The sequence below is a fragment of the Chiroxiphia lanceolata genome, chromosome 5, assembly GCF_009829145.1.
Source record: "Chiroxiphia lanceolata isolate bChiLan1 chromosome 5, bChiLan1.pri, whole genome shotgun sequence".
NCBI classification, from domain to species: domain Eukaryota; kingdom Metazoa; phylum Chordata; class Aves; order Passeriformes; family Pipridae; genus Chiroxiphia; species Chiroxiphia lanceolata.
Window position 1 is genome coordinate 49,934,635 of NC_045641.1, and position 27,622 is coordinate 49,962,256.

At 48.0% G+C, this 27,622-nt stretch overlaps 1 protein-coding gene across 4 annotated transcripts in view; it reads left to right on the top strand.

The window, feature by feature from the left end:
* The window catches only part of NFAM1 (NFAT activating protein with ITAM motif 1), a 30,700-nt gene extending 3,078 nt beyond the window's left edge, over positions 1-27,622 (top strand). Inside the window, exons 1-8 of one of the 4 annotated variants that reach the window (XM_032689142.1) lie at positions 4,247-4,255; positions 8,186-8,362; positions 10,069-12,047; positions 14,144-14,482; positions 15,527-15,636; positions 18,174-18,272; positions 23,036-23,122; positions 25,682-27,622. In XM_032689142.1, coding sequence (XP_032545033.1) covers positions 11,909-12,047; positions 14,144-14,482; positions 15,527-15,636; positions 18,174-18,272; positions 23,036-23,122; positions 25,682-25,741 — 834 coding nt within the window. In that variant the 5' untranslated portion in view covers positions 4,247-4,255; positions 8,186-8,362; positions 10,069-11,908 and the 3' untranslated portion in view covers positions 25,742-27,622. Of the gene's footprint in view, positions 1-4,246; positions 4,256-8,106; positions 8,511-10,068; positions 12,048-14,143; positions 14,483-15,526; positions 15,637-18,173; positions 18,273-23,035; positions 23,123-25,681 lie in introns of those variants that run through there. The other 3 variants (XM_032689144.1, XM_032689143.1, XM_032689145.1) reach the window with 3 other exon arrangements.

Sequence of the window (27,622 nt, forward strand, 5' to 3'; positions counted from 1 at the left end):
TACTTCCACAAGGTGACTGCAAACACTATCTTGCTGCTTTCATTAATGAGTGGGAGATGTTCGCTTTAATCGCTCTGCCTCTGAACTGGTCCCTCTGCCACGTAGGAGCAGCTCCTGGTGGTCTGTGTCCAAATGTTTCTTTTGGTGGCTCCTAAAGGGACTTATGAAGAAATTGTAAACTTCCTCATAACCTCCTGAGCGTCATTCAGGGAATAGAAGAAAATTGTTTGCATTTTTATAAGTTATGTTATACATTTCTCCAGCTGACTCATTTCACTTTGCTGAGGAAACTTACACAGCCTTGCAAGATGGTTTTTTTCAACCCTTCTTCTTAACAGCAGAAGTTGAAAAGTTTAGTCATTGTGAGAGGGGCTTCCTCTATCGTGCTGCAAAGGGCCTGGATTTCAGTCCCAACGTGCCACAGGCATCCAGCAGGAAACTGCTCTTTGTCTGGTCCCAACTAGCTGTCTGTTAGCTGTGCTCTGGGGCCCCAGGGGTTAATTTCCCAAAATCCTTCGCTAAAACTTGCTAATAACTTCCATATGTACCCATGTGTGTGCTCAAGAGGGGCCCCACAGCCAGCAGCTCTTGTAATAATACTTGATTACCTCTGACATAAGGGTCTGTATGTCATTAGGAATTCAGGATTCGCCGAAAAACACAAGTTTGTGCAAAAGCACTTTAAAAATTTATTAGCATTTGGGTATCCTCAGTGTTTGGAAATGAGCTTTTCTTAGGTAGTCAAGCTTCAAAGTAAAGCCTGTGTACACACAGCTGGGTCTCAGTTTTGACCCTTACCCTGATGTCCCTCCGAAAATGTGTGTTTGTATCATTAGTCTTTAAGTGTGCCAAACCCCTTAATTTACAACATACCTTGGTTAGGCAAATGTGATGTCTTTGTCTGATTGAGTTCATTTTGCACCGATTCTTTAGATGTTTGGCATCTGTACAGTTATACCAACTGCATGCAGTGGAGCTTTCTGCTTGCCCCACGCTAGTCCCTGGTGCAAAGGCTGGGTTACTGAGGGCAGCCTTCAGAGAGAAAGCAGGTGTCAAGGGAGAAGGAGATGTGGCAGAGCTGCTCTGCAACTCTCGATGCCTCCCTGCGGAGCTGCCTAGGTCTCAGCATGCTCCTGCTGCCTTCTGATCTCAGCTGGGGCTGGCAGAGCTGGGGTTTTGATTCAGGCAAAGTAGAGTACTTCCAAACGCTTCCCGTGCAAGGGCTGGCTTGATAGACTAGGACTCTTCATCCAGAAAAGAGATGGCTGAGGTCTGCGACAGAGATCTATAAAGCCTAAATGCCATGGAGTAGGTGACCACGCGTGTGTGTTTTCTTAAAAACCCAAGGAGGCATTTGATGAAATACTCAGGTGCAAGACCCAAAAGGAGACATTTCTTCATGTGAAGTGTATCTTAAGCTGTGGAAGCCCCTGCCACAGGCCACTGGCAAGGCTAACCTCTGTGTGGGTACAAAAAGGGATTAAATGGGGATCGATGGAGCACCTCTGGAGGAGGAAAAGCTGAGCTGGGAAACAGGGGAGAGGTGGGATCCAGGTGCAGCTTTGAGTTCTGAGCCTTGTTGGGCAGACCTGAGCTATGGCAGGAGTGTGGGAGCAAGCCAGCCTAAGCTTAGCCAGAGGCTTAGCAGCACAGGATGCTCCCCAGGCCAACTGAGCCAGCGGCTTGGCAAGGAACAGCTGTGCTGAGCTCTGGTTGTGCTGAGTTCCTGTGCTGAGCTGTGGTTGCACATGGGACTCCTAGAACCTGCGCTGGAGCCCCTTGAGACCTGTACACCCACCATGCAGCGTGCAGTTGCGTGCTCCAGCAGTTTGGTGGCAGCCCCAAAGGGAGCAGGGCGCAGAAGCCCTCGGGCGCTTCTTCCCAGCTTTCACGAGCAGAAAAACTGGGACACCCATCTGATGCCTGGAGGCAAGTGTCAGCACAGGCTGAGGATAAAAACATCGCCAGCATCCAGAGTGAGTGAAAGAGCCTGACTTGTCAGCTGAGGACACTGGGGGAGGCCAGCATCAGCCCAAGGTGACGGCTGGTTGGGGCAGAGCTGGGGGGTCCCAGCCTGACTAACTGCATATTAGTTAGAAAGGAGCTGCAGAGCTTTGAAAAGCATAGCGCTGGCAGCTTCCTAGATCTGCGTTTGATTCATCCAATCCACAGCAAATGAAAGGCATACACTTTTAAAGATTTTTGGCTCCTGCACTACCTGCTCTCCCAAGACACCAGCCTTGCCGTCAGAGCTCTCGACCTTTGAGCTGGTCCCAACGCCACTGAAATCAATGACCAGATTACTGTTCCCCTCTGAAGATTTTGGATTAGACCTCCCCATTTTGTCAGGCTGATGTGAGCAAATGTGGGTTTTCCACACTAAACGTAATCAAAACAAACCCTGCTCCCACTGGCTTGTGCAACAAATCATGCTGGGGGAATTGCTGGCATTCGGCATGATTAGCCCAAGCGCAGATGCCTTCCAGCTTGTAAACAATAGCCTAAAGGATTGGAGAGGATCACAAACAAAGCACTTACAGACAAGACAGCATTTTCAAAAGGGACTTGAAAGCTTATGTCCATTGGGGGTTTGTCTTTTAAAAATAAACCAGAAGTAAACAAATTGACAGAAGCGGCTCTGAAGAATCTAAAAGAACGAAAGTGAGGAGACTGGATATAATACTCCAGAAATTAAGCTGGGGAAAACTTAAGACATGGCTAATGGATCCTTTTAAACTCCTCAACAAAATGTCCCACAGCCTTAGGATTGGGCCAACACTGGAAACTCCACCTGTCCCCGTGGATGAGGCTAGGTGGGGTGTGTAAGGGATGCAGGAGAAAACCCTGCTCCAATTCACAGGGAAAAAAATCCCTTAAAAATGTGTGAGAGGAACAAAGAATCAGGCAACTTATGCTTGTTTTATGGTGATTCAGTCTGAAAGGAACATTCCCTCCCTGCACTGCAAGCTAGTGACAAATTGCTGTGAATTTCTAACTGAAAACTGTTCAAGTCATGTAAACTAGAGTTTTTGCATTGTGCTTTTACTCATTTAAAAGAAAATCTCATTTTTTATATAATATCTTTTAAGCATGGGCTGAATTATTTTCAGTGATATCTTATTTCTCCTGGCCATGGCAGAGTGAAGTAGCAAAGTGCCCAGCTTTGCACTCAAGAGCTCCTGCAAGGGGACAACAAAGTTCTTGATGTTGATGGAGCTGGCTGCTCATTTAGACGCCACGGTGAATGGGAGCTGCGGTAAGAGCTTGCCAGCGTCACTGTAACTGAGATGGTGTTGCAAGGAATGCCAAGTCTGGAAAGGTGTGAGCATCCGTCACGCTTTCCCTGGTTCTGTGCGTGCTGGGAGCACAGTCCTGCCGCAGATCCCTTTGGTTAAAAGCTTCAAGTAGCAGCTATTCCAACCACAGAGTACGTACATTAGCACCAGGTATGTGCCAGGTCCTTGCTGCTAGACTTTCAAATGCACCTAGAGTTGTTACAGGATACGTGGAATCTCAAGCCTAAATTAATACAGGCACAAATCCAAATGTTCTAGATAGTATCTAACCCCCATGTTGTTAGTACTTCAGTACTGCTGTTGTACACTCTGCAGTACTGAGTTGGGAAGGACTGATGGTTCCGTTTATCCTTGGACTTCCGTGAAGAGCTCTCCAAGGCATCGGGATGGGAGAATGGAGTGGTGGAGAGCAGGAGCTGAAGATCTTTTCCTGCTCTTACAGACTGTGCAGGGAATCAGCCAAATACGAAGGCAACTCTAATGTACATGCTGAAATACCTAAAATAAGCCATGCAAACAAATCAGTCGTATGTTATCCAGATGGGACTGTTCAAATCCAATAATAGCAGTAAAGTGCTCCCAAACTCTGCAGAGAGAGAGATTATAGAAGGATCAGGTATAATTATAGTGCCTTATTATTACCATTCTCATCATTCTTTCTAACAAAGCTTTTCAATAGAATGAAAAAACTTCTTGCAGAAGAACGTAATGTGTTTGCTGGCATTTGTTCATTCTTCCCTCCAAGGCTGTTGAAGTCAGTCCTGTAAATGGTGTTAATAAATATAGTAATGATCTTGGGCTATTATCTCTCAGACAAAACCTTCTTTAGCATTTCTTTATGGTCTTGACTACAGCAAGCTGTTCTCCTGAAACATCTCACTGTTGCTACCACTAGTGAGAGCACCAGCAAAAATATCCCACTGTTGCTCTGATCCTTCCCTTGATACAAGCTCTTCCAAGTAGGGTTAAGCAAACAACCTTAAAATATTAGTGGCTGCAAGTGGCATGTCTATGTACTGCTCCATGTATTCCACCTGGAATATGGGTGGAATCATTCAGCAAATATTGTTACTTAGAAAGTCATAGAGCTGGAGGTACATCTATGGAAGCCGTTCTCCTCTATCCAAGTCCCGTCTCCTCTGAACACCATCAGTGCTTGTGAGAAAAGCCCAGGGTTATCAGAATCAGACTGTGGGCAAATGGGTGTGGAAAACACACATCATTGTCTGCAGGTTGGTCTTGTGGGCTGGCACCACTCAGAGAAGGAAAAAGGCCTCCTGGTATTTTTTCAGCAGTATCCCTATCCAAGTCCAGAAGTATTGCCATTGAGGGAGCCTGTCAGTGCAAGGGAGCCATGCTCCCCATGGAGACACAGCCACACAGCAGCTCTGAAATCCAGTGCAGACTTCCCAGTGAGGGGATTTCTCATAGGAGGGAAGTCCCCGGCAGCACTTCCACTTCTGCATCTCCCGCAGCCTAGGAGCAACTTAGTCTGGGGAAAAGCTGTCAGTGAGCGTGCAGATGGTAAACATGCTACTGACGCATCTTGTTCTTAATCTGCAGCACACCCTTCATTGCCTTCCTCGTGGTCCTGATTCGGCAAATCCCTCGCACCTCTCTCAGCTTAGGGAGATCCCTGTGCCTGTATCAAGTGTTGCAGTGCAGGAGAGCCTTCATGTCTCCATCCTGCTCACCTGCAAGTCCCGGGCAAACCAGGAGAAGAGGCAATGCATTTTGAACAGATGCAGCAGGCTTGGAGGGGGACGGGTTAGGTTTGTTTCTTGGGCAGGGAGGAAGGGGCAGTTTGCTGAAACAGGTCTTTCTCTTCTCCTCTCCCCATAGCAAGCACCTTGGTAGAGCCTTGCTCTCAGCTCATGAAAGTAGGGCAGACTCTAACCACATTTCAAGCTGTCTGCGTTTTTGGATTCTGGGTAACTGTGATCTCTATCTGTTCCTAGAAGAGATTTAAAGAACTTATAAACCACAGCTGGGCAGAGATAATAAAGGCAGGAATGGTGGGGTGGGGAAGGATCTCCCCAGACTGGGGGGAGAGTGGTCTGCAGGAGAAGCCATGGGCCCCGCTATGGTAAAGGGTCTCAGCATGACTACTTGGGCTGTAGGGGGACACAGAGGGGCTGCCTTAGGGAAACCTCAGCAATATTAGTACCTAGGTATAAAATGTGAGTACATGTATATGCATGTGTATATATATCTCTCTAAAGAGCAAGTGGAGATATAATTAGCCACAGAAGAAGGAGTCTGGACCCTGCTATGGTGTCCATCTAGTTTCACCTTCCTGCACTTGTTCCTGCTGAGGTTATGTCTCCACGCAGACAGGATACGCTTCCTCTTGCACTCCAGGGTTTTTTGCATTTCTTATCCTTGTTGGACCCACATCTATCATCCCGTGGTTTTCCAGGCAGAAGAGACCCTTTTCACTGGAGGGGTTGGAGTGGGTTCAGGCTCAGTGCCTAACCTCCAGGCCCATAGAGAGGTTCACAAAACCTCTCCCAGTTCTCCCCATAGCCTATGGCAGCCTTGACTGCTCCCGGTGTGCTCAGCAGTGCTCTGTAAGGGTTTGAAAAACAAAACCCAGTGGTCATCCTCTTGCATTAGGCCAAAACTACAGATCTTTGTCCTGTAGTTCTGTCAGCCAGAAATGTAAATGGCAGGTGGGAAATTGAGGGATGGGGAGGGAAGACAGAATGAAACACATTTTTATATTGGCAAAAATCCTAGTGGAGGTGCAGTTCTTCCAGCAAATACTTTTGCCAGGATTCTTTATTTAGTTTGTATAGCCAGAATAGGGCCTGGTGACAAAGAGACGTTTTTCCACCCTAGGAGGTTGTGCTGTAACAGCTGTATCAGCCTGCATATTCTCCACAGTCCACAATAAAAGCAAAGTTGAGGAATTAATAGAAAGAAAAAACTATTAATTTGCCAGCGAGGTACTTAGCTACTTAATACCTTCCCAGCTTTCCTCCCAGGAGCTGGCAGAGGCCTGGTGTGCATGAGGAAAGCTGTGACAATCTAAAGTGGGGTGTGATTGCATGCATGTGTCTGCTGCAGAGGTCCATGCTGGTTCCCAGGGTCACTGTAGCTGTGCTGCAGGTTCTGCTTCTCAACATCCTGAGCTGGAAAGCTGCTGCAGGCCAAAGAAAAGGTTCCTGTTAAAAAAAAAAAAAAAAAAAAAAAAAAAAAAAGGGAAGACATAAAAGCCAGAAAAAAAAAGCAAGAAGAGGAGCAGATGAGTGAGGTGGTTTTGGTGCAGGGGAATGTTGAACTCTTGACTTCTTGAACAAGCTCAGAGGGAAGGAGCTTGGATTTGGAGGCAGCCATGGGGCAGGCCTGGGTACCTGGTGGCAGTCAGAAGTTGTTGCCTGCCAGGGTGAGAGGAGCTGGGTCTGGCACAGCTGGCTGGCTCAAAGCAGGGCTTGCTGAGGCCCAAGCAGTTTTCCTGCACAGACGAGACCAGAAGGGCCATCTGGCGAGGCCATTGCTGGCAGGGACTGGTTCTGCAGTTCTCTTGCAACTGCTGCCGTCTTGTCCAACATGATCCTCCCTGTGTCTGCACAGGACCCAGCCCCTGCCAAACCTGCCTGCCTCCCACCCTTTACCCCCACAGAGAAGATGCACAGCCCTTCACTTAAGAGGATTTCAGGGCATGATGTGCACACCTCAAAGCATGCAGCTGGCGAGGAAGGAGTTGGGACTCCTGTTTTAGGAGAGCACTGCTGACAGCATGCCCTGCTCCTGCCCGGCATCCCACCCCCAGCACTTTTGCTGCTAATGTGAGAAAGTTTGGGCTGGCCTGGTCATGACACCATGGGGCTGGTGACATGTCCTGTGCCTGTGGGAGGGCTGTGTGCCTGTGACTCTTCTGCTTGTGCTTCCATGGGGACTAGCAAGGTGGGCTGCTGGGGCTGCTCACAGCAGCTGCACACCCTTTGGTGCAGCGAGTCTGTGGCTTTCTGTGGGGGCACTGGTTTGAGCCTGCCCCTGCTGAGGGTGAGCTGCACACCATTACCAGCACCTTGACTAGTGCAGCATCCCTGGTCAGTAGCATGAAATAGGTGCCTGGGCTTTGCTGGTGGTGGGAAGCACCCAGGTGTGGTGCCAGGAAGCATCTGCACTGAGAGGTGTCATTCATAATAAAACTGTGCTCCTCACTAGCGCTGGCAGGAGTTTTCAGAGCGCTCTTGGTGTAGGAGGGATGGCTTTTTAAGTGACTGGGACAGACAGTGCCGGGGTGGAGGCAAAGCTGGCAGCAGCTCCCTGTGCTTTGTTCCCCGGCTGAGGGCTGCTGCCCCCCAAAAGTACTCAGCAGAAGTGACTCAGCTGCCTCTGCCACAGGGGGCTGTGAGGGGAGCCTGCAGTGGAGGGGCAAGAGGTATGTGTGTGGGATGACAGGTCCGGGCTGCTGTGGGGACAGTGACCTCTGGCAGCAGCGAGGGGCGAGGAGGGCAGGAGACAGCGGGGATGGGTTACACCCACGGCAGTGAGGTTCATTTTCCTTTTCCGCACCCCGTCTTCAGCCGCTCCTGCCTGACGGGCGAACTGTAACCGCAGTATCTGCAGCTTGCTGAGTAAAAGTTGTTCCTCAAGCTGTTGATTACGGTTAATTACCATTAAATTTGCCTTAAATGGATCCTAGTTGTACTCGTTCACTTCGGGGTGGCGGCTGCCAGGTGCGAAACACAGTGGCTGCCCCGGTGCCCAGGGACCGGGGTGGGTGGGTGCGGGAGGGAGGGAAGGAGGGGGCGGCCGGGGCGGCGGCGCCATCTTGTGGGTGAGGGCGGGGGGCGGTGTCCGCCGCCGCCACCGCCTCTCAGGCCCTGCCCGCCACCGCGGCACGGCCGGTCTGGGGCTCGGTGTCCCCCGGCGCTCAGTGTCCCCCCACTTCAGGGGCTCAGCTGCCCCGCCCGGTGCGGGTGGACTGCCGAGGGCAAGCTTTAACGCACTGACTCAGGCAGACCTAACATGGTCTCTCTGCCCTGGTCCTATGTGAGCCCCAGGCACGGTCAAGTGGATGTTCTCCTGGAAGGTGTCAGCCTGAGAAGACAAAGGTGTGCCTCCAGGCGAGTTTCTGCTCGCCCCAGCTTGACACGCAGGAAGCCCATGAAGGAGAACCGTAGGGAGCACCACGAGGCTGAGGCATGGCCCCCAGAGTGTGTCAGGCCTGTGGTAATTCAGCCTCGGGAATCTTTCCAGCAGGTGAACAGAGAAAAAGCAGGAGTGGGTGATTTCTGAGGCAGACCCGTTTTGCTGATGAAAGGGAATTAGAGAATCGTCCCCTCCCTTCCCCACGGTAGTGTCAACACCTTTATTCTTCTGTTTTCCCATCAAGTCCCTGATTGTTCTCTTCCCTAAAGCAGTTCGATGGGTAGAAACATAGCGAGGGCATTGGCAGCTTTTGCATCGGCATCATCCAGCCCTGCTGAGAGGCACTCAGCACACAACAGTGGTAAAAATGCTGGCAGAGGTACGGCCCCTCTTGCACTGGCTCTGCTATCGCTCCTGCCGCCAGACAGAGGGAAACTGTATGCCTTGGAGTCTGGGGTTAGAGGAGTCAAAGAGACTGTGAATCCTCAGAGGTGTGCGTGTTGCCGTTGGCTGGCTTTCCAGCAATGGGGGATTGAGCTGGTCTCTGACAAGGCAGCAAATCCGGAGCTGCCGTGCTAGGGAATGAAATGCTCTGTGCAATCAGGCTCGTTGAGTTGCTGCAGCACTTCTTTGCGCCAAGCGGTGTTTCTCTTTTGGATGGTTGTGGTGTTAAACGCTTCAGCAATAAAGAGGCTTTGTTGTGGTCTCTGCAGCGTTGCTTTTGCCTTGGCTAGCAGCAGCCTTTTTGTTTGAATTAATACTTTCCCTGGAGTTGGCTGTGGGGGCATGTGTGGGCACATGTGTGTGTGTGTGCGCCTTTACTTGTGGGTGTATATTGGACACAGCTGTGAGCAGGCACTTATGGTAGGTGCAGCACTTGCCCAAACGTGTTGCTGTTTTCGCGCGCCAGAAAAACGTGCCTTTCCTCATGGTTGGGAATGCTGGCCACCGTTGCAGGCTTTTAACAGTCCTTGAGTGAAATTAATAGACACTCTTCCATCTACAAGCAGAAACTGTGGCTTGAACCTAGCCCAATCCTGTATTTAGTCTCAGGAAGTGTCAGCATTCATTGCATTAAAGGGAGGACCAAGCCATACGGATCCTGGCCAGTCAGTGCTGCAGCGGGGTTATAGCTGGCCAGGCAGTTCCCTCCTCGTCATGCTGCAGGGACCGGCTCACATGCAGCAGTGTACTGTATAATGCATGAGTGAAGGTCATACAATGACCTATTGCTATGGAGCTTTGTAATTCATTTCCTTTGGCACAGGTATGCTGGTTAGTTCCACCTAAGTTTCAGGGCGATCAGTTCAGCCCCACTACAGGCTGGTAATAGAAACACACAGCTCCCCGGCTTTTCCTCATCTTCCTCCCATTTGTGTCTCCAGGGTTAAAACTCAGTCCAGAATCCCCAGACCAAATTGAATTAGAATTTAACATTCAAAGATTCAGGCTCCCTTTAGGCTCTAAGGAACAGAATGTCATCCTGTCTCGCAGTTAATAGCTGCTGGGTAGTCGTTTCAAAGCCATTTCTTTTCAGTGAGCTCTACCATAGCAAATCCCAGCAGTGAATGTATTTCTGGCCTGGCTGTGCCTTTAATCCCACAGCTGAGTCTTATGTGTGATCTCTTTTGAAATGCTAGATCTTTTTTTTTTTTTTTTTTAATTCCAGACAGCGATATTTCTAGGACTTGGCATTTCGAGTGGCAACAGGGTTGTTTATAGGAAAAGAAGAGAAAGGACAGAAGGACGATGTTGACCTGGCAGCTCTACAAACCTACCACACTTAATCCACTTATCACTCTGAATTCCTGAAGCAGATAAATGCTGATAACAGTTAAAACACATCACTGACAGGAGCAGCATGTTCTGTCCTCTAGAAATACATCAATGCTGAAAATTGCAAAGCTGTGTGCTACCATGGGGATGAGTGTGATATAAGAGCCGAAGAAGCCCTCACTGTTCATCCGAGTTCTTCTACAGGAGGGTAGTGAGCCTTCACTTCCTTCTCCCTCCCTGCTCCAACTACCTTGAGATGCTTTTCAGGCCTGAGAAATGCTGCTGAGCACTGTTGTGACCCCAGAGCCCCCCAGAGCCACAGCTGCCTGATCTGTGCCTCCATATATGAAATACCAATTGGGCCCCAAGTGTCTTGTTACCATCTTGATTGTCCTTGCTGCTCAGCGTTAAGACCTGTGAGGAGCAATTTCCAGCTGAGACCAGCCCCGTCCAGCTCACATCAGCATGTCTTGGGGAGAGGAATTGGTTTTGGCTAATCTGAGCTAAACCTTCCCTGGGGGACTGCAGCTACTGCACCAGCCTTGCAGAGCCACACAAAGCCACTTGCTCCTCTCCCCATCTGTCAGGGCTCTCACCAAGGTATTGGAGCCATCCCTGGGGTCAGGGGGCCACAGTGGCCACGGCTGCACACCTCCCCCTGTTACAAGACCCCTTCCTCCTGAGGACCTGTCCCAGGCCGAACAGAAGGAAAAATGCTGTAAACCAAAGGTTGTTTGGAGCAGACCTCACTCCTACAAACTCTGGATGGACAAAACAAATGATAGTGCTTTTGATGACGTGCAGTTTACAGGCTCATCTGCTGCCTTAGGTCTTTTCCCCCATGGCCATCCCCCACCAGTCTCCACAGCACAGCACCCAATGGGAGCAGGCACCCTTGAAGTTGCAGCCATGTGCTTTCTTGTGGATAGTGCAAATGTCTCACAAGAAGTGCGAAAGGAGGAAGCTGCCTAGAGAGAAGTGAAGATCTCTCAGACATGGGGGGGGGGGGTTTATGAGTCAGATGCTGCTCAGCTGTTGCATTGCAGATGTCTTAGCTAAAAACAAGCTTTTGTTGAAATCAAAGACTCTTCGTGAGTATAGGCGGCAGGAGCCTCCCACAAAAAGAGAGTTTTCTTCTTCAAAGGGCTCTCCTTAGGTTTGACTACAATAGATTACTTAAAGCTTGCCTGCATTGCAAAGCTGATTCAGAGCCAGCATGGTGTGGATCTGAAGCATCCCAGCTGTTAGGGATGAATTTGCTGTCTGGTTGTTCTCACTTTGTGAATATGAGTGCCTTCCTCTGAAGGGACCTGGTGGAGGAGTTGGCTGTGGAGGGATGTTTTGTGGAGTCAGGAGTACAGTGGAGCCATTTCTCTGTACTGACTGCTGATGTGGGTACTGGTTTTCTGCACTGAAGACAAAACAGTGATCCCACACTTGAGCATTCACATCAGTTTGGAGGGTGACGAAATTTGCTTTAAATGTGGGCGATATTTTACGGTCATCGGGAGACAAAGCTCTGTGTGTTAAAGTGCTTATGGTCTGATGTTTGGACACCCGCTGGTAGGTGTAACACCATCGTGGTAGTACAGAAATATTAACCCCGGGGCGAGGAGGAGTCTGACTGAAAAGCAGAAGAGCTTGCATCTGCCAGGAACTGCTTGCCAAAAGCAGTGTGTGTACATCCTGCCTGTCCCTTCACAAAGGGGAGGGGATCAACCAGCTGCCCAGGCATGGAAATACCTGACAAATCCCCATCTCTTTTGCCTTTTGGATCTTCCTGTCTTGTTGTTTTCTTACAGCCTTTGACACCCATCATGGCCTCTAATCTAAAAGTCATCTTCCTCTTTCTTTGGTTGCTTCGGTGCGGAGGTAAACAAATTTCTTTTTTAAAATTCCTTTTGTTTACTCTCATGTTTTTTTCATATTAGAGCATTTCCAGCTGCTATCTTTTGCTAATTTCTAGAGATCCCCTCTAGGAATTTGCACGCTGCTGCTATTTCTGTCTTTTAAGCATTTCAAAGCTGAGAGAGCAAATCCTCAAGAAAGGGGAAACATGGGAGAAGGGTTAGATAACCTAAATAAAATGGTTTGGCTTTTTCCTTGGCATGTTCTTCTCAAGCTCATGGCTCCTGGGATACTGCAAGAAGATAGATCTCTCCTCTGCTTTGTTATAGCAGTCCTTAGCCATGTCTTGTACAGAAACTATATTCATGTGTGTTCTGCTGGGTAGAGATGAGGAGAAGGATAATGAATGATTTTGAAAAATATGGCCCAGAAGAAACCACTTGGGTTATCACTCCCACAGTGTCTGCAGGATTTTCTGTGATTTCTTTCCATAATACTGTTCCTAGTGTACACAGGACTGTGTGTTCACAAAGAATGAGCACGTCCCTGAGGACGGTACTATATCTTGGTTGCTTTTATGGCCAAGAACCTTTTTCTAGTAATGTAAGCTAAGCTCTTCCTTACTCTCAAGCTGTTGTCCCTGGCTATGTGATCTGTAGAGAATTTTCCTTAATGGATGTTACTTCCCAACAGTCCTTTCTGGGCGGTGGCCATACCCTCCCTCCATTGTTGCCCCCCCCTTCCTCAGTGCTCAGCATTAAGCAGCGCTAGGTCTGAGTTGCCTTTTCCAGTGCCAGATCCCGCTGTGCAGGGGTGATGCTGCTGTTGTGATGCAGTGTTAGTGCATGATGACAGGAAAGCAAGCCTGGCTGTGCTCTGGGACAGCTCTAATACCTTGTTATGAGCCTGTTCATAGATGCAGAACTCCAGGGAATCTCATCAAAAGCATGAATGAAAAGCCTGCCCATCCCCTACTTTCTCTCTCTACCCTTTTTTCCCTCTTCTGTTTTCACATCTCTGAAAGAATCCTTCATTTCATAAGAAGGCTTGTGTGTAAGTTTCTAGTTCCCTTTCTTAAACAGCCTCCTCTTAAATTGCTTTATATATGGTATCATGTCAGCTGCCAAACAAGTAGATCTAGAGACTGCCTGATGTTAAACCCAGATTTGGCTGGGAAGCCAAAGAAATCCTGTACCCCAGGCTCCTTACTAGCCTGTGGCTCACTCTAAGGTTTTTTTACTTTTTATTAAACAAAACAGGGAGTGAACTGTGGTGTGGTTCCACTTCTGTGCTTATTCATTCTCACTTGTAACTCCTGACGTCATTGTCTACTGAATTGCAGTGATAAATCACCTTAAACTGCCCTGTCTGTATTAGGAGGAAGCACATGAAGGGTGTGATCTTCCATCTCTCTGCTTACGATACTGTCACATATAGATACTTAAGATCTGCAGTCCTCTGCAGATAGTTCCCATATCTGGCATCAAGGCTTGTACTTTGCTGCCCTTTTACAGCAGCAAAACTTTGGAGTGATTAAGCTGTGGCTTATTTCTCATGGCTCCGGTGCTGGCCCCTGTACGGAATATGCAATTTCCTTCCCCACTTGTTTTTCAGAAAGACGCAGTGCCACTGATAACACCTGCTGACGTACAACACCTTCACTGCCACAGAGTCATCACGTGGCCACACGTAGATGCCCAGGCAGAAGCTTGTAACTCAAGAGTTCCAGGAGATGTCTAGCTAGCATTTGTCTTGGAAAATTGCTTTCTACTCACCCACTATAAATACAGTCTCACACCACTGCAAAATCAGTTCACTTCCTGCTTCATTTCCTGTCTCTCTGTGTGCTGGTGTTGTACAGACGAGCTCACAAGAGAAAAGGGGAAGCCTGTGAATGCAGCAGGCTATCAGAAATCAGACAGCAATTACCTAAGAGATGTGGCAGATCACACAGGGCACATGCTCTGAATCACTAAGTTTCTGACAAGGGCCAACACTGTGTGCTCTGGGCGTGCTTCTTGGCATATGGTTACTTTCCGTGTGATCCTGTCTTTGGGACAGCCGTCTTCTCCTGACTGAAAGCGATATTAGGTAACTGCTAACACTTATTACCCTTACAGGGGAAAATGTTGATGTACAGCAGAAACCTCCAATCCAGGTTGCGCTGCTCAAGGAAGAAATATCCATCCCCTGTAAAGTCATCTTTCCTTACATGCCAAAATACACCAAATTTTTAATCTACTATTACTGGATTAATTCACTGGGCCGGAAGACATCCATCTATAATAGATCAGAAAACTTACCCATTCCTTCTGGAGAAGGGAATAAGACTGCTGCCATATCTTTCGACCACAGAACTGTGCCGCTTGAAAAGACCTCTTCTACTGGCACATACTACTGCGAGGTCAAATGGAATGACATCCAGAAAGTGGGAAAGGGAGTGTTTGTCCTTGCTAGAGGTAAGTGAACAACCATAAGGAAGGGCAGGAGGTTAAAAGTCAGCTGGAACTGGCTGTGAAAATGTGGTCTTTGCTCTTCTTTTCGTCTACCCAAACATGCTATGAAATCAGGTGGGAATAATGATTCATGCCCAGTACTTACTGCCATTGGGGTTGAATGCGCCTTGCACAGGTGACCCGTGCTACTGCTCCCGATGGGGAACGTGAAGATGCAGTAATTTTTATCTGCCCTGCCACAGCCTCCTGGGAGTCAGGATCTATCCAGGGAGCCTTGACACTGGGTCAGATGGTGCTTTTAAGTGCCAGTGTAGAAGAGATAGTGTGGTTTGGCCTTCAGCACTATGGCAGGGGCAGCTGATAAGGTCAGTCCTTAGGGCGCTTGCTGCAATGAGATGTACAGGTTCGGTGCTCACTGCTAGGGGCTCACGAACAGGTTAGGGACTGACTAACATCCCTGCCCGCTTTCCATGTGATGCAAGGGTTTGGTTGGTCTGTTAATGGGCAGACTGGAAAGCAAGGGAAAGCTTCATGCAACATAAGAGGAATGTTAAAGAAAAGTGTTAAGGACGGGCATGCTGCTGACTGGCTGGATTTGCATTTCTGAATGCTGGATATGAAGAACTTGTTAGTGTAAATGCAAGAGCTGCAATGAAATAGCTTTCCTACACTGGTCAGAGGATGCCTACAGTACCCACCCTCGTAGTTTGTGTGGCCTATGTGCTTTCCACCATTTGTCTTTCTGCTCCTATCACAAGACCTTTGCCAGCCTCTATCTGCCACATTTCTTGGCTCTCATAGTTGTATCACCTCCCTCTAATGCACTATATGACATGGAGCTGCTTGTAACCTGCCTCTTCTGTGTGATTCTGCAGCTTCACCCTGCTTTCTGTTCAGTCGGAGTGGGTTTTGAAGGTTGCGTGCATCTCTGCCACCATACTCTGCAGTCCTGTATTTTAGTTCTCTCAAGGCTTTTTCCAGGGCTAAAAAAACAGCAGGATTGTAACTTCCACTCACACTGTGAACCTTTTTCCTTCTTTCTTACAGGTACAGGGTACATAGATACCTCTTCTGGGTGGGAAATCCTTGTTACCCTTACTGTTCTTCTTGCTGCGTTGAGCATCATCGCAACAGCTCTGCTTCTGTGGAAAAGAAAGGCAAGTTATAACCAAATAAAACCCAATACCTGATATGACCCATTCTAGGAATTAATTCCATTTGCTTCTAATTTGGCTGGATTGGGAATCCCTGTCCTGAGATTTTCCATGCTGGATGTCTGCCTTGGTTTATTTTCTTAAGTTCAGTTTTTCTGAGAAAAAAAATATTACAGGAAAGACAAAAAGAGTCAATAATTAAAGAAATTCTGGTAATTGTTTTGACTCCAGCATGCTCTGCTTTAGAACAAGGGTTTGACACAGGGCAGCAAGTCACACTAGCAGTGTACTGGCCCTAAGAACATTCAAGGAGATGTAGCTTTGTGATGGAATTTTGGAAAATTGCAGTTTGTGCATACTCAGTTGTGGCTCTCGTCAGTTTAGCAGTTCAGTTGTCTAAAACCCCTGTGAGGGGGCCTTACCTGCCAGTCAGACAGGTAATGTCCTGTGCACCCAAGCAAATCTGTTGCAACCCTGATGGCAGGAGGAGGGCATGACTTTCCCTGTTTCTAATCCTCTTTCAAGGTGGAGGTTACTCTGGTTCAGGAATTCTGCAGCTGCATTCCTGAGCTTGTGCACCATAGAAGAAAAAAATCTGCAGTGTGGAGGGGCTGGGGACCAAAGCTTTGGGCATGAGTTTGGCAGAGAAACATTAAGAGAGAGAGGGAAAGGTCAGGACAAGGATCCCAAGGAAGCGTGTGTGGAAATTACAACTAACTGGGGAAAAAAAGAGAGGGACAAGGGCCTGAGGAGCAACAAGCTTTAAATGACTCTGCTTTGAGCAGAGGAAGTTTAGACTAGACAATCTCCAGAGGCACCTTTCAACAGCAATGATTCTGTGAAGCTGGAAGAATGAGCCTGAGGGCAGAAACTGGGACTGGAATCTGGAGCAAAGAAGCACTGGTTCTCGGAGGAGGGTGTTAAGACTGGACTGACAGGGCCCCTTGGGTTAGGAGACCAGGCTGGGATAAGCTGGGTAAGGAAGTGGAAGCTGGGATGAGTAACTGAGGGCAAAGGGGAAACCAGGTGTGGGGAAGAAAGGATTTAGAGAGAAGGAGAAGAAAAGCCAAAAGCAGGGCAAAAGATCTGGATGAGACAGGGGCCCTGAGGAAAAGTGTCTAGAGTCATGATACTTGAATCTCTGTTGTTTGGGAAAAACCTTCAGCTTCTAGTACTGCCACCCTCAGGTGTTCAAATTGCATCCTCTGCATTCTTCCAGAGATCTCAAGGCTGGCTTAAAAATACCTGATGTCTTTTAAAGCAGAGCTTGGGGATTGCTGTTTTCTAGGTAGAGTATGCCCCATATTTACTTCTTCAGGCTGCTCTCTGCCACCACAACAGCAGGCTCTCTGCATGCATTTTTATGTGGAGGCTGTGCTGCTTGTACAGTCCTTCGCCTCCAAGGAGCATCAGGCTTCAGCACACACAGTCAGAGATCATGAGGTTGAAAGCAGAATGGCAGCAGTTGGCAGACCTGCTAATCTTGTGAGACTTGCCTTGCCGGCAGCCCGATACAGGGGAAGGAATGTTAAGAGGCAGAGCAAGTCTGCTGGAGACAGGCCCCCATCTCTGTTTGCCTAGACAGCGTCTCCGTGGGGATGAGGAGGGGAGGGCAGTGTCATGACTCGACAATTGGCATCTCTAGGTTTTGAGGTGGGCCTGCAAGTCTTAGACTCATGGGCTGTCCTTGGGGCCTGAAGAGATCGTGCAGTCATTATATTTGCCCTCCTGCAGAACACAGCCCATTTTTCTCACCACAGCTTGCTCAGACCTGCTGGTTTAAAAATGTTTATCTTTAAGAAAAGCTATTTAGCATCCTCCTTAGTTACTAATGGACTGGAAAGCAGTTCATAGTTTTCATGTGATGTGAATATAATCATCCCACTTCTTTCTGAATTAGAACAAAGCGAAGCCTTCTTCCTTTTCTGCCTCCTCCCTTGCTTGCTGAGCTTCTCTGTGTGTGAATGGAACACGTTCAAGGAGAACTCATCTGATGCAAGAAACATTTCAGAGGAAGGCACCTTCTTCCTTCAACCCCATGCTGGACTTGCACATTAGTGTATCACTGACTATATGTCATCACTAATGCTTGTCTGGTGCTCTTCTCTAGACCCTGCATATTAGCAGAAGCTTCCCGGCCAAGTCCTGACAAAAGTCATTGCATTTTGCCTCTCTGGAATTCCCCTGTGCACTATGAAGATGGCCCTACTTTATTCCTTGTCCTACAGCATTGTTCTGTGCTGTAAAATACTTACACCCTTCGCCCAGCAAAGTTTCAGTGGTGAAAGTGCTTTATATGTACACACAGAGCCCAGTTCTCCTTTCTACTGCTCCAGTGTAAGTCACAGGACTCCTACATGTTACCCTGTGGTGAGGAAAGTGACCAGCATGTGTTGTGCAGACACTGCCAGCACTCTTTGCTGTGGAAGCATTCAGGAGATGTGCAAGCAGCTGGCTTTGATATGACATTGGTGTTCATTTCAGCTTTGGGGAGATTGTGTTTTCTCCAAATGTGTCATTTGATGTCTTGTCCCAAGCAGGTGTTGTGCCCTAGAAGGAGCCAGCTAAATATCCTGAGACAGAAGGTGGAAACTCAGCTCCCTTCAGCCAGCCCACCACCACCACCTCCTGTCTATGATGTGAGTACCAGAATCACCCTTCATCCCTTCTGTCTGCATTGTGGTACAACTATTCCTTTCCCTGCCATGGTAAAAACAATGCCAGTATCATGATGTGAAACGTGAGCAATACCTGCATACCAGCCTGGTACTGGTGACCTTGCCCTTGCTCAGCTCCTCTCAAGACTGTGCATGTTGTGTGTCTCCATCCTGGTCCCAGTCATGGTCTCCCCAGTGCCCAAGCCTTGCCCCATGCCCTGCTGGGCAGCACCCTTTCATCTACAGCAAGCATGGGGCCACAGAGGGTTCCTGGTAGAAGAGGTAGAAGAGTCTCCACAAGTCAAGAAGAAAGAGGGCATTTCAGCCCCTCTTTGTACTGCAGAGTGTCTCAAGGACATGCCCTTCCCAGCTGGAGAATGATGGCTAAGGAAAGGGGCAGAGAGACATATTCCCTAAACAACCCCAGCTGTTCAGAGTTCCTGCTATGGTACCTACACTGATGCCAGTGTCACAGACCATTGCAGTCCTGAGCAGGCTGACTAGCTAGCAGGGAGAATAGGGCAGGAAGAAATTAAAGGGAGTCTCTTTTTTGAAGCATTTTCCTTTTCATTGCATCCTTTTCCATTTCACAAACTGGGGAATGCCAACTGTTCCCACTCCTCAAGCCCAGTAGCTGCAGTGTCATAAGTCACTCTAAACAAACCTACGTCCTGAGGACCTCACTGCCACTGTCCAAGCTTGCTCGGCCCCGGCAGATGAACCTTAGGATTAAAGGGTGGGCTCAGCTCAGCGCACACTGTGTCTCACCTAAAAAATCCACTGCGCAGGCTCGAAGGGTAAAGACCTTTCCCAAATCTTCGTTCGCGAAGACTGGCCATACATAAGTAATAGAATTGAAGTGGCTCCCCTGAAATGCCAGGCCTAGACCTCAGCTATCTCAAGTAACCATGACTCCTAATCCCATTTACAACCCATCCAGCTCCACTTAAAATGGATTCCTTTTTTGCCTTTTACTGCCATGGGAGGGCTGCTCCACTAAGAAGCGAAGGGTTTGGTTTTTTTCCTTGTGATCTGTGGGACGAAAAAGGAGAAATAAAATGAAAGTGAGTAGAGAAGGATGTTACCTGAATATTAGGAAACCTTTTTGTCTGTGAGGTCTGTAAGGACTAGAAAAGTCTCTCCAAGGAAAACCTGTAAGCTCTTCTGCATTAATCATTTAAACTAAACAAAGTGAAGCTCTGGAGGATGTACTACAGAGAGGAGCAAAGCTCTGCCAAGGAAGCAGGAGACCTGGTCGGGGGCAGATACAAAAAGAGGGTAGGCCTGCCCCTTCTCCTTCTCACTTTGTGGGGGGGAGGAAGGGGCACCATTTTGTGGCCTTTTAATTTTTGGAGTAGTTGTTTAAAAGAGAGCACTATGTATTGTATGTGATACGTTTGTTCTGGGCAAAAAGCAATGCTTTGGGTAAAGGAGGTTGCAGGTCATAAACCTTTTCATTTGTATCAAGTAATTTCTTTTTAATTCGGGCTTATAAAAATCCAAATGGGTAGTTTCCTGCTGAAGTGGATGATTTCTGCAAGGAGACAAAAAAAAAAATCAAATCCATTTCTCGCTCAGTCGGCCTCGTCATGCATCCTTAGCTCCATCTTAATTACATGTTTCATCATGTTGTTCTGTTCAGGCTCCACTAGGGCTAATATAGCAAGCCAGCAGAGCCAGCCTTAGGCACAGGCAATCCCAGGAGCTGGCTGGGCCCCAGTGCTTCAGGAGCCCTATGGACCTGGCCCAGCCAGCCTTCCCCTGGGCTGTTAACCACACACCAGCTGTGCAGGGCTCCTGGCCAGCCCGGTGTGCAGGGCAGGTGGCTCTTTGGCAGGGCTGCAAGCAGCCTGGGACTATCTCCTGTGCGCTGGGGAATATGAGCCCGCCCACTTGGAGGGTCCTGTATTGTGGAGCAGCTGCTGCGAGGCGACTCGTTCAGGCATGAAGTGGCAACTCCCCACAGCAGACACATGGTGAAAGAAGGGCTGCGAGGTGAGGAGGGGGGAGCACAGCCCTGTGAGGTGTAATGGGGTCTAGAGGGCAAGAACCCTGGGGTGGAAACCTGTGTTAGATGGGCCCTCAGGAGAGGTGAGGGGAATAGAAAGTCGACAAACCTGATTTCCTTTGAAAGATGACTCTGGTGGCCCTCTGCTAAATTTTGTGGGAACTCTGCATAGTGTAAACTCAGACCTGCCAACTGCATTTGAAACTAGGTGTGTTGTGAAAATCTATTGGTGTTAAACTGGGCGTTCAACTCGGTTCTTAATTCACGGGGAGGGAAGAAATCTGTGGTCAGCACTGGGGTAAACTAAGGCAAGGAAAAAGGAAGGACAAGTGAGAAGTAACTCCCAGTGATAAGATAAAGAGGTCAGAGATTAGGGGACTGGACAGGAGGCCATCACGTGCCAGCTGTGCTATCTGTGGGGAAGCAACAGGTCGGAGTCTGAAAAAAAGTCAGGTCAAGGAACCACAGTGTCCTTGCAGGCCTGGAGCTGGGAGCAGAAGCAAGAGCAGGCAGTACTGGACATCAAAGTAAGGTCTCAGAACTGGCTGGTGCAGCTCATTAAGTACTCTCTGTTATCCTGCATGGCAGCAAGGCTCATCTCTGGTGTGGGAAGGGTCCTACCACGCCTTCTGCAAAGCTCTGCTGCTGAACAGCCCTGGGAGCAAATGTCTTCCCCAGTGGCTTTTCAGGTGCCACTATTTACTTTGTGGTCCCTGGGGGTGGGTGTATGCCCTGGTCATGAGGGGGCAGCTGGGAAACCACTTTGTTCTCTCTATACTACCAGGTGTTCCTTGACCTCTCTGTCATCCTGCAACCCCAGAGCTGCTCTACCTCAGTGCACTGCCTAGACCCAAGCCTGTATATCCTCTGACTTCCAGCTTAGCTGCCTAGTTAACGAGCAGCTTGGAAATAACAATCTGAAGGCCTTGCTTCATCTGCTTTACACTTCAAACAAGCTTTTTTGAGCAGCAAACAGAACTCCTGTGGTGCAGGTGCAGTCAGGTTCCAGAGCACAGGAGCTTTTCCAGGTGTGAGGAAGACAGGAGGCTGCTTGGGGATGGGAAGGAGTCTGTCAGCAGGGAGGAAAGTAGCCTGTGTGCCTGCACTGTGACAGTAGCAGGTGGTCAGAACCAAGTAAAAGTAATTAACTGCAAATGGTAGTTGGAGACACCAACTTTCCAACTGGCCAGCAAAGGATTAGCAGTGTCAACAGCCTTCATGGGAAGAACGCTTGTGGAGACAGGGAGTCTTTTTTGGAGGTTAAATACCAAAAGGATCCTTTTTGCTTGCAAGTGGCTTCAGACTGGAGCAGTGACAGAGGCTGCCTGTCCTGCCAAGGGGACACAGAGCCAGGCTGCTGGAAGTGGAGCACGCAGAGCAAGGTCCTCACTGTGAGCATCACAAAGAGAATTGAAAATGAGGATGGGGAAATTGGATTTTCTGTGTGCACACGGGCACATGCGAAATCTCTGTGTGGGCAAGTGGGGTTTTGGGAGTAGGAAGCAGAGGGGTGAAATAATTTGACTGTTCTGAGAGAAGGCATGGGAATGGCAGAGACGTGTGGTGCTCCATTCACTGTGGCCCCCTCATGTCTGAGTGCCTGTTTATTCCAAGGCCCCCTCCAAAATGCTGTTCCTGTATCATCTAGTCCTGTTCAAACCACTGTTCTGCTGGCCATGATCCTGAAAGATGCTGAGTGTTTGCAACTCCAGATGAAATGATGAGGGTTCAGGTGATCAGCAGCCCCTGAATCAAGCCTCCGTGTTTTGCTCATCCTCCTCTCTGTGTTTCAGGGCGCCTCGCTCCCTTTGCAGTCTCTCCACTAATACCATCTGCCCCTCTTGCAGCCGGAGCTCCTCCCATCTTCCTGTTGCCAGAGAAACAGCCACCTTGGCAACCTGCTGTCATCCTTGAAAAACACATGGAAAAGTCCTCCTGATTGTTATGTTTGATCCTTCAGGCAGATCTGGAATATCACTCAAACTGACATGCATCTCCTGTGACATGATTACCTGGGGGACAGCGAGTGCATATGCATGTAGGGCGCGTGTGTGCTTCTCTGTGTAGCTGTGTGGGACCACGGTTATGTTTGAGGGCCTGGGAGCATATGGAGTTTTTTTACTATTCTTTGCTCACTCTAAAAAGAAAGGAGAGTTCTGGCTTGGAAAAAAAAAAAAAACAAACCCAGACAATAAACAGGAATTTTGTCCACTGCAGGGTTTCCCATTTTCAACAGCACCTGTGCTTCAGGACCCCCAGCCTCTCCCCTTTTCTCACCTTTGTGTGCCTAGAATAACCACAAACAAGAGCTTGTGGGTGTCAGGCACCTAAACAGTCCTGAGTGATGCAGAGCACTGCCCCTTAGCCATGTCCCCATGGTGCACATCATCATTCTGTGTGGCAGAGGGGTCTTTATTCTCCATTCTGTGACAATTTGGAGCAGAGGGAGGCAGGGGCATTGGCATTCTTCTCCACTGCCTTACACAGGGAGGTAACATCAAAGCCTGTCTCTGTGAGCCTGAAAAAAAAAAGATGATGCAGTTGCACTGTAGGGATTTCAGAGGGAAAGGATTTTCTGTTTGCCCAAGTTCAGGTCAGGAACTTCAAAATTTTGGAGATGGCAGGGGTTTCTAAAAAGTATCAGGCGTGAGATGGGGAACAACCCAGTGCATAATTAGTAGTCTTAAACTAAATAATTTATTTGATTCCTATTTTCTTCTTTTTTTCCCCTGTGCAGAGCCTGGATGTGCGACAAATTGATATCTATTCTGTCCTCGAGGACAATACAAAGAACCCTTCACTCAAAAAAAATCCTCCAAGGAAGGTAAGGGCTAGGGCCCTATTCTTGGAAAGTTCCCATATGCACTGAGCACATGGGGAAAGAAATCCCACAGAATTGCCATGACCTGGCAGGCAGTAAGTGTGTCTCCAGTCCCACCAAAAGGGGAAAACAGGATGTGGCATGCAATCGCCAGCTGGGCTGCACATGTAGCCTATCTTCCCTCTTCCAGGAGAACCCTTGCTCCTGCAGCCCGACCAGTTTTGGCACTCACAGTTTTGAGCAGATGCTTTGCTGTATGACATATGCTGAAAGGCATTGAGGGGTTTGGCATCACTGCTCCCTCTGAACAGGATGGACATTCATGGAGAGTTGGGCAGATGCTGGTCCCCACTATTGCCCCTTCCAGATTATTTAGACAGTTGTGAAGCCCTCTGGGGAAAGGGATCTGTGCACCAGCAGCAGACACTGGACACAGCTTTCCTCTCACCAGCATTAGGACCTGAGAGCCATTTCATGGTAGCAGGAGCTAAGATGGTCTGAGCAGAGGCTGGGTTGATACAATCTCTGTCAGTTCTGGGGCTCAGGAAAAGGCCATGTGCCTATGTTTTGGGCTTGTACTAAATTCACTCATTGTGAAAATAGATGCAACTAGGAATATGCAGGTGCAAATCAGTTGTGGGGGCCACATGAAGCAGACCAGGAGTCCACACAGCCTTCTACCCTGCCTTTGGCAGGTGTCAGCTGTTTCATATGGACAAAACTTGCATCAGGCACAGCAGGGAACACTTCCTTCCTGTCCTCAGAATTCTGTTTTTCTTTTCTTCTCCAGACCTCTTATCTGCTTAAAAAATATATATTCACTTCTAATGTTAGAAAATGTTCCTGAAAGATGTCTCCTGCTTCCTCCCACTTCTGTCTTATTGGGAATAATTCCCCTGGTTTCACCATCCCCCTGGTTCATGAGTGCGTCTCATTCCAGTGTCTGAGGCATTTTCACAACTCCCACCTTTGAGGAAAAGGTGGTCTAAAATCAAGCGGCCTCCTCTGTTTTCAGAGCTACTTGCCATGTGGTCTGGTCCCACGGCCACTGGCCGCCTGCAGTTACTGCTGTGGCACCACTGTGGTTGGTGGTAGCAAAAGCAGTGGCAGGTCCCTGATTACTGAGGAGAAAGAAGGATTGTTTTATATAAGCTTGTCTTACATGATGCACTGGAAAAGACAGAATCCCTGGGTTTGTGTTCTTGCTGCATTTTTAATTAGTTGGATAGGGTCCCTCTTCCTGGTCCTGTTTATTCTTCTGTATACCTTTACCAGCTACCCCTTTCAAAATGATTCAGTCTGGGTGGCAAGATACAGGATGTATGAGGTTTCTCCCTACCAGGGAGCTGTCTGAGCTGTGCTGAGTTGTTTGTGTGTGGCCCACACCATTCAGCTGCTGCTTGGAGGGACAGAGGGTCTGTAAAACAGAGCAGCAGCAAAGCAACAAAGCAAGAGCAAAGGAGCATCTCTATGTGAGCAGGTCTGGCACTGGTAGTCTTGGCCAGGGTGGGGTAAAGGTCAAAGCAGAGATGGGAGAAAGAGAGGAGAAGAAAGCAAGGAGAGGGGATGAGATGAGCTCTCACATGTTACCAAGCGTTCTCAGTTCTTGTGCTGGTCTGAAGGAAGGGAAGTGTGAGTGGCAGGGCCTTATGATCTCAGCACAGGAGAATTTGACTGCACTTTCCACTATGGTTGCAAGCACCTTGATCAGCTTCCCTGAGTCATCGTGGGCTGTCACCGCCTGGGACACTCGTCCTCCAGCTGGCTTTTAGGGTATTTTCCCTAAGAGTGAGACTTGTGGGTCAGTGGGTTTGGCCTGTGAGTGGGAGCTGAGATTGCTGAACAGTGTCTGACTCTGCTGCAGAGGGTCCAGCCTAGCCTTTGCTGTGGGATGCTGCACATAGAGGGGGAGCTGTAAAGGGAAGCGGGGCAGAGAACCCCTGTGAAACAAGAGCATTTGCATGGACCATGGGCCAGTTTGGGTAGCAAGGGGTTAATCCCACATGCTTTGGAGGTGCCTCCTCTCAGCACTTTTGTAGTGTTTCCCTTTAGTGGTGGCAACAGAGAAAATGCTAGTGTAGGTAGAGCTCAGTTCAGCCGGTGGCATTTCAGCTGCTTGCTGTGTAACCTTGCTTACAGCAGGCCTGTGCCACACAGCGCTTAAAATATCAGTCTGTCAGCGCCTTGTCTACACGAGGAACGGTCGTGAGGAATAGACTCAACTGTTGAAGAAACAGGATTGAGGAGGTCAGGGAATTCCTCCTTCACAGAATCCAAAGTGATTTATTTTTTTACTGAGTCCAATTTTCCCTCCCCTCCCAGTCTGACAGTTTTTTTGGGGAAGAGTGACTCGTAAAGGAGGCATCTTTATCCCTTGGGCTGGATTAGTCACGTTTGTCTCTGGCGGAGCAACATTTCTCACTATAGTGGCTTCTGTTTCAGCAGATCACTTACAGCCATTTCTAACAGAACAAACGTCAGTGCCTGCTTATTAAGAATTAATTCATCATCTTTTGAATGATTTTCCTCCATTTCTTTTTTCTCCTTTTCATCATTCTGCAGACACCTCAGAAGCAAGCAACTCTAGAAGAATCCTCTGATACACTGTATGAGAATATTTAACAGGGAAAGATATCTGACCCGGTGTGGACCAGACATCTTTCTGTGTGGCAGAGCTACTCTTACATCCCCGATGAGATGCAGATACATGCAGAGATCTACGGTAACTTCAGAGCACAAGCACGAGGGACTTGTGAACCCCTGGCTCCTTCTAAACTGCCCTTCATTAACAACAGAATGCATCTGTTAAAATCCCTCGGGGCTCAGTCTGCACTGATGCAGCAAAGCTATTTTGCAGCAAAGCTGTTTGATGCAAAAGAAAAGCTGCTTTTTTCAAGCACTTATCTTGGGAATGGGCAATATGTGAAGGTTTGTCTCACCTGCCCCAGCTGAAATACTTAACTCTCAATCCTCTGCAAATGATAGGACAATCCAGAGATCTCCCTGCTTGCTGGCTTGAAGTTCAGATCCTAACCTGCAGCAGTCCACCTGATCCTGTGCTTGTGGCTTTCCCAAGGAGGCCTTCAGGCCTACATGCATAGTTTAACCAGATCCAAGCATCTACCTGCCCATTTTTCCTTTCTCAGGAACCCCACAGTGAAACATGCTTTCTCATAATCTGCTAATCCCATCAAGTAGTCACAGATGCCTGCTGTGATCATACTCAGGCGACTCAAATCAGTGCCTCCAAGTAAATGCTTCCTCTTCAGCAATATAAGCAGTTTACGGTGAGGACTGGATGCACTGACAGAGATAAAGGTGGAGAAAAGGAAAACAGAGAAAATATCCCTGCCTGACAACAAGTCTCAGTGACAGTGCCCATTCCAGAACAAGAAAGAGGAACAAGGAGGTGGGAACCTCAGGAAACTCCCTTGCTGGGGCCACATGAGCCAGGCAGGTCTGGGGCCAGGTTCCAGCCCAGAGAAGTTCAAGCCGAGTTCCTCAGTTTCCTGCTCTTCTTGGCAATGGCTTGGGATTTTGAGCCTCTGTGGGAGCAGGCATGGTACCTCTGGCCCACCAGAACCAATAGGTTTGCCTTTGTTTCAGCTGGCTGGTGTACAGGGCTATAAGGCTCCTTTACCCCGTCCCCATATGTTATTTGGCCAGGGAGACCAGTTCTGAAATAACTGGAGGGAGGAGAAGTGAGGCCTTAGAAGTGAATTTTCTATCCAAGTTCTTCTCTCCTCTGTCAGCTGGAACTTGCCTACCATTTGTGCTGATGCATATTCTAGTTCTGATAGGGAAGAGGTTACATTAAATATCCATGTAACACGATCAAACCAGCGGATCAAAAAAGCCAAGGCTGTTTTATCTCAGATTAAAAAAACAACAACAAAATAACAACCAAACAAACCAACCCAAAATAAGAATATGCAGCATAACTTGAGAGGAATCGTAGAAACCTCTTTAAAGAAGAAGATCAAATTAAAATTGAGCTCCAGGGTCATAGGACCCTCTCTAGTTGAAGATAATGTTGCTATGTATCAGAGATAGAGGCTGTGGAAAATGTCTCCGGGGCCTCCAACCTTCCTATACTATGTTTAAAGAGATAATCCGCTTATTGCTTTGCTCTTTTTATTAGAAGAGATTTCAAACATGCAATTTGGACTTTCTTTAACCACAGAAAAATGCTTTTTCTCTTCCCAGTGCTGAGGAATTCATTTCAGAAAGAGCAATGAATAGACAGCATGGCTTATTAGATCTGTTTATCATTTGTTAAGAGATTGCAACAATTATAAATAAATATTTTTTAAAGAAAAAGTTTTAGATTTTACTAATCTGAACAGGAAACATTTGTGTTCACAGAAGAGTTTACAGATATAACAATTCCTTTCCTTAACAAATTTGAAGAAATGATTAAATGAATTATAAATATATTGCAATATGGCAATAAAATATTCAGCAGAAGCTGATGGATTAGATGAAAAGTAAAAACTTTCAAAA